The sequence below is a fragment of the Cnephaeus nilssonii genome (assembly GCF_951640355.1).
Source record: "Cnephaeus nilssonii genome assembly, chromosome: 16".
Lineage (NCBI taxonomy): Eukaryota > Metazoa > Chordata > Mammalia > Chiroptera > Vespertilionidae > Cnephaeus > Cnephaeus nilssonii.
The window spans coordinates 68,283-74,594 of record NC_137087.1 but is presented as its reverse complement, the minus strand read 5'-3'; the positions used below and the strand labels follow the sequence as shown (position 1 = coordinate 74,594).

The following is a 6,312-nucleotide window of genomic DNA, read 5'->3' as shown; positions in this document are numbered from 1 at the left end:
GAGTGTACAAAGTTGTTTGTACATGTGGGTAAGTCCCATAAGAAGAGCAAAAGGCCAGTTATAGGACACTTCAAGAAACCAGTAGTAATTCAGAGTAAATAATAATGAACATAACAGAATTGTGAGAGAACAAGTGGAAAAGACATCGAAATGTAAGTCTAATGTCTAGAATGGATGTTGTACACTGCAGAAATCCTTGAAATACAGCAAGTGCACATTAAACCAGTCTTTGTAACCACTAGAATTCAAAGAAAAGTAGCATTAATCTGTAAAACATAGTTAAGGGATAAGTGTATAATGCTTCTCAACTTCAGAGAAGAGTGTAGAAATCTGTTTGTACAATGCAGGTAAGTCCGGTAAGTACAGCAGAAAGCCAACTGTAAGACATTGTAAGAAAGACTAGAAATTAACTATAAAATAGCAGTAAATTGAACAAAATAGTTAGAGTATAAAGGGAAAATACATCACAATTTCTGGGTGTAGTAATGAAAGGGTTTTGTTCATGTGGGATATTCTTGAAATAGAGCAGTAAGCAAAATTAAGCAGCTTTAGAAACCACTATAATTCACTGAAAAGTAGCATTAAAGTGTAAATCATACCTGGGAAACAAGTGTATATTGCTGCTCAACTTCAGAGAAGAGTATAGAAAGGTGTTTGTACAATGCAGGTAAGTCCACTAATTACAGCAGAAAGCCAATTGTAAGACATGTAAGAAAGGAGGAACTAAGAGCAAAATAGCAATAAATTGAACAGAATAATGACAGAGCAAGTGGAAAAGAGATCACCATGTTAGGATACAGTAATGAAAGTGTTTGATACAATGCGGGAAATCCTAGAATAGAGCAAAGAGCACATTTAAGCAGCTTTGGAAAACACTAGAATTCACTCGAAGTAGCATTAAAATGTAAAACAGTTGAGAGACAAGTGTTTATAACTTCTCAAGTACATAGAAGAGCATACAAAGTTGTTTGTACATGTGGGGACATCCTATAATTAGAGCACAAGTCCAATTATAGGACACTGCAAGGAACCACTAGTAATTCAGAGCAAATAATAGTGAATTGAACAGAATTGTGAGAATACAAGTAGAAAAATATCAAAATGTAAGTCTATAGTCTAGAAACGTCTTTGTACACTGCAGAAAACCCTTTAAATAGAGCAAAGTGCACATTAAACAAGTCTTTGAAACCACTAGAATTCACTGATAGGTAGCATTAAACTGTACAACAGTTGAGAGACAAGTGTATAAAGCTTCTACAGTTCACAGAGGAGTGTACAAAGCTGTTTGTACATGTGGGGAAGTCCCATAAGTAGATAAAAAGGCCAGTTGTAGGACACTACAAGAAACCAGTAGTAATTCAGAGCATATAATAATGAATATAACAGAATTGTGAGAGAAAAAGAGGAAAAGACATCAAAATGTAAGTCTAAAGTCTAGAAAGTATGTTGTACACTGCAGAAATCCTTGAAATAGAACCAGTGCACATAAAACCAGTCTTTGTAACCACTAGAATTCAAAGAAAAGTAGCATTAATCTGTAAAACATAGTTAAGGGACAAGTGTACAATGCTTCTCAACTTCAGAGAAGAGTGTAGAAAGCTGTTTCTACAATGCAGGTAAGTCGGGTAAGTACAGCAGAAAGCCAATTGTAAGACATTGTAAGAAAGACTAAGAACTAACTGTAAAATAGCAGTAAATTGAACAAAATAGTTAGATTATAAAGGGAAAATACATCACAATTTCTGGGTATAGTAATGAAAGTGTTTCGTACATGTGGGATATCCTTGAAATAGAGCAGTTAGCAAAATTAAGCAGCTTTAGAAACCACTATAATTCACTGAAAAGTAGCATTAAACTGTAAATCATACCTGGGAAACAAGTGTATATTGCTTCTCAACTTCAGAGAAGAGTATAGAAAGGTGTTTGTACAATGCAGGTAAGTCCTCTAATTACAGCAGAAAGCCAATTGTAAGACATTTTAAGAAAGACTAGGAACTAAGAGCAAAATAGCAATAAATTGAACAGAATAGTGACAGAGCAAGGGGAAAAGAGATCACCATGTTAGCATACAGTAATGAAAGTGTTTCATACAATGCGGGATATTCTAGAATAGAACAAAGAGCACATTTAAGCAGCTTTGGAAACAACTAGAATCCACTCAAAGTAGCATTAAACTGTAAAACAGTTTAGAGACAAGTGTATATAGCTTCTCAAGTTCAAAGAAGAGTGTATACAGTTGTTTGTACATGTGGTGAAGTCTCATAAGTAGAGTAGAAGGCCAATTATAGGACACTGCAAAAAACCAGTAGTAATTCAGAGCAAATAATAATGAATATAAAAGAATTGTGAGAGAACAAGTTGAAAAGACATCAAAATGTAGGTCTATAGTCTAGAAAGGATGTTGTACACTGCAGAAATCCTTGAAATAGAGAAAGTGCACATTAAACCAGTCTTTGAAACCAATAGAATTCACTGCAAAGTAGCATTCAACTGTACAACAGTGGAGAGACAAGTGTACATGTTGGTACAAGGACCGAGCACAAGGTCGCGGCGTCGACCCAACGGGGCCCCGAGAGTGCCCCCAACTTCACGGGTCTCGGGTCCGAGGAGCCTGCGCGAGAGCAGCGGCGACGGCCCCAGGAGCCATCCCGGCCCAAGCCTCAGTCCAACCTCAGGGAGGTCGCGTGTGCGGTGCCCGCCGAAGCCGTCCTCATTCACCAGTCCCGGGACCGAGGGGGCACGGCCGACCGCCTGCTCAACCATGCAGCCGGGGACGTCCTCCCCGGGGGGGCCAAGGGCACTGGCCAAGGCCCTGGTCCCAGAGGGGGAGCCAAGGCGAACAGGAAGAAGAAGAAGAAGCAGGGGCACAGGTCCGTGCCCGCGTGCCAGTGATGCCAGCAGCAGGAGTGGCCCAGGAGCCTGTGGGAGTGCCTTGAGCTGAGCGCTGAGGGGTTGGGGTTGGGGGGGGGGGAGGGCGGGCGTGGTGGGCGTGGTGCGGGGGGATTGGGAGGGTGTGTGGAAGTGTGTGTGTGTGTGTGTGTGTGTGTGTGCTACTTTCCAGGGTGCCGGGTCAAGGGTCAGTGATGGGCGGCACAAAATCGCAATTTTGGCAAAGTTGGATACTCCTGAACCCATGTAGGGGGGTGAGGGGCGAGAGAAAGGGGGCGACAGGAGGAAGGTGGAAGGAGGAGGAAGGGGCGTGGTTGTGCGCATTGATTTTAGTCTCTCTGTTCACGTGCCCCGCGTCCTGAAGCCCATTAGCCCATCAGCCCATCAGCCCTTGACGTCCGCTTCCCAGATCTGCCTGCACTCCCAGGCCCCAGTTCTGCCCCGTGGGGGAGCTGGGTCTCCACTCCTGTGACTAATCACTGGAATGGCTCGATGTCCCCCTCCCGAGGCGCATGCCCAGCTGTGCTGATGTGAACCCGGGTGGATCATGCCCGCAGGGTGGCCACGACTGCAGGCAAACGTCCCGGCGCCCTCCCAGGATCCCAGGATCGGCAGCCCAGCACAGCCGGGGAGGCTTGTGTGGCTCACGAGAGCCCCCAAAACATTTCTAACCCCTCCCTGGTGGGCTGTCACTGCTCTTGCCACCCTGGAGAGGCCGGGAAATGTGTGACCAGCTGCCCCAGAGTCCTCCAGGTTTTGCACCGCAGCCCCCAGCCCCCGGGTCCGTCCGCCATTGCCAAAGAGGGTTGTCCTGGGCCCACCCGATCCTGTCTAAACATGTGTGGTCGCCTCTCCGACCCAGCAAACGGTGGTGCCGCCCTGCAAGACGTGGAGAAGGTGTCCTGCGGGGGTCCTCGGGCACCTGCGGAATCTCCCAAGTCCTCTCTAAGCCCGGGAAACGCTTCGGCAGGCCCGTGGCGCCCTCTGCTGGTCGATGAGCGCTAATGCGTGTGTGTGTGTGTGTGTGTGTGTGTGTGTGTGTGTGTGTGTCCGCCCCGCAGCCTCCTCTGGGGGAGGCAGAGCCAGGTGCCTGGACCTCTCCAGGTCTGGGGAGACCCGAGGGGGTGGCGGGGGTGGGGTGGGGGGGCTGGAGGGGGACGAGCGAACGTCCTGCAAGGAGCGCTGTCTATGAGAATGCAGGGACTTGCGGGGACAGGGGGGGGGGGGCGGGGGGGTGTTTGGCGCGAGGCGACTGGTGGTAGGTGGGGGGAGGGGCGTGCTCATGGATGCGTTCAGAGCACTCAATCAGCGAGTGTGCCTGGGAGACCGCTGACGAACACGCGAACACGTGGCAGCACAAGGACGGCTACCAAGATTTCTGCCGAGTGATCCACGTCTGGGAGATTCACCGTGGCTGTTTTCCTCGTGGCTTGGGCCTGCGTATGATATTTGGCGCTCACGCGAGATTGTGATCACATGTACAGGAAAACTGACCTCATTCGATTAAATGGTTTTGAGAGACAGACGTCGTGCAGCCCGTCTTAAGGACGGCATCCTATGCCTTTCCTAGATTCGCCATGTCCCGCTACCACCAACGAGGTGGCGTACCAGAAGAGAAAGGCATTCCCCGAGAGTCCAGATGGCAGAAGTCAAAAATCAAGGTGCCAGCGGGACCCCTTTCCGTCTGAGGTCTCTGAGGTCGCTGGGCGGGGCCGCTGGTGGCCTCTGGTGTCGCTGGCCCAGTGCCTTCAACTCCAGCGTCCGCCTCCCACGACCTCCAAGGCCAGCTTCGGTGTGTCTGCGTCTCCCGTCTCCCTCCCCTTTCTTCGAGGAACACCAGGCGTGGGGCGCGGAGACCAGCCTCTGTTCAGGAGCACCTTTTCTCGAGACCCTTGCGTTAATCCCACCTGAAAGGTGTGCCTGGGTCCGCCTGGGGCAGGAGGGCCCACACCCTAAAGTTGATTCCATCAAGCCTGGGGGCCACTGATTGGTGGAGCTCGTGGCTCCTCCCAGCACGCTCTGGGCCTATAAAAGGGCGGGTGGGGCGGCCAGGGCCTTCATTCTCAGACCTCCTCTGCCCCGGACGCTTCGTTCTCCAAGGGAGCTTTCAGGGGAGAGAGCTCGCGAAGGCCCTGTCCGCGGACATGGAGGCCGCTTCTGCGCACCGGGAAGAGGAGCTTCAGCTCAGGCACCCCCCGAAGGTCGAATCCGCTGGATTCGGTGATGGGGCCGCGGAAGTCCACTGTGGCCCCCGCGGGCCTCAGGAACCACCACTGCCCCGGGAGAGCGGGTGCGCCCCGCGGGGCCCACTGGCTCCCGCCGACACCCCTCCTCCGAGTGGGAGCTGGAGCCCGGGGAGACCCCACGCGGTGGGGGCCGGGCTTCAGAACCTGGGCAACACCTGCTACGCGAACGCGGCCCTGCAGTGCCTCAGCTACACCCCGCCCCTGGCCCGCTACCTGCTGTCCGGGCGGCACTCGGGGGCCTGCGGGCGGCGGGCGTCCTGCGCCCTGTGCGCCCTGCAGGCTCACGTGACCCGGGCCCTCCTGCGCCCCGGGGACGTCATCGTGCCCGAGGGGGAGCTGCTCGCGGGCTTCCACGCGTACCGGCAGGAGGACGCCCACGAGTTCCTCCTGTTCACGCTGGACGCCCTGCAGCGGGCCTGTGTGCCTGAGGAGCGGCCGCCGTCGCCGCCGGGCCGGCCCTCCCAGGAGGACGCCACCCTGATCCGTCGGGTCTTTGGAGGCCACTGGAGATCTCGGATCCAGTGCCTCCGCTGCCAGGGCGTGTCCGACACCCTGGACCCTTACCTGGACATTGGCCTGGACATCCAGGCGGCGCAGAGCGTGACCCAGGCCCTGGAGCTGCTGGTGAGGCCCGAGCGGCTGGGCGGGGCCGACGGCTACCAGTGCGGCAAGTGCCGCCGGAAGGTGCCGGCCACCAAGACGCTGCGCCTGCACGCGGCCTCCAGGGTGCTCACGCTCGTGCTGAAGCGGTTCTCGGCGCTCGCGGACAGCAAGGTGGAGCGGGACGTGCGCTACCCGGAGCACCTGGACCTGCGGCCCTACCTGTCCCAGGGGCGCCACGCGGGCCCGCTGCTGTACCGGCTCTACGCCGTGCTGGTCCACTCGGGCCGCACCTGCCACAGCGGCCACTACTTCTGCTACGTCCGAACCGCGGGCGGCCGGTGGTTTAAGATGGACGACGCCCAGGTGACCGCCTGCGACGCTTCTGAGGCCCTGAGCCAACGCGCCTATGTGCTCTTTTACGTCCAGACCAGTGAACTGGAAGGAGACAGTGGGAAACCCACATGCCCCGGGACCGAGCACAAGGTCGCGGCGTCGACCCAACGGGGTCCCGAGAGTGCCCCCAACTTCACGGGTCCCGGGTCCGAGGAGCCCGTGTGAGAGCAGCGGCGACGGC

At 53.7% G+C, this 6,312-nt stretch overlaps 1 protein-coding gene across 1 annotated transcript; it reads left to right on the top strand.

The window, feature by feature from the left end:
* Positions 1-5,033: 5,033 nt before the first annotated feature.
* Positions 5,034-6,296, top strand: LOC307112498 (ubiquitin carboxyl-terminal hydrolase 17-like protein 6; the record flags this gene model as incomplete). Its single annotated transcript, XM_079793238.1, has 1 exon — positions 5,034-6,296. One exon carries the CDS (start codon positions 5,034-5,036, stop codon positions 6,294-6,296), a length of 1,263 nt encoding a protein of 420 aa, XP_079649364.1.
* Between the last annotated feature and the right edge of the window lie 16 nt (positions 6,297-6,312).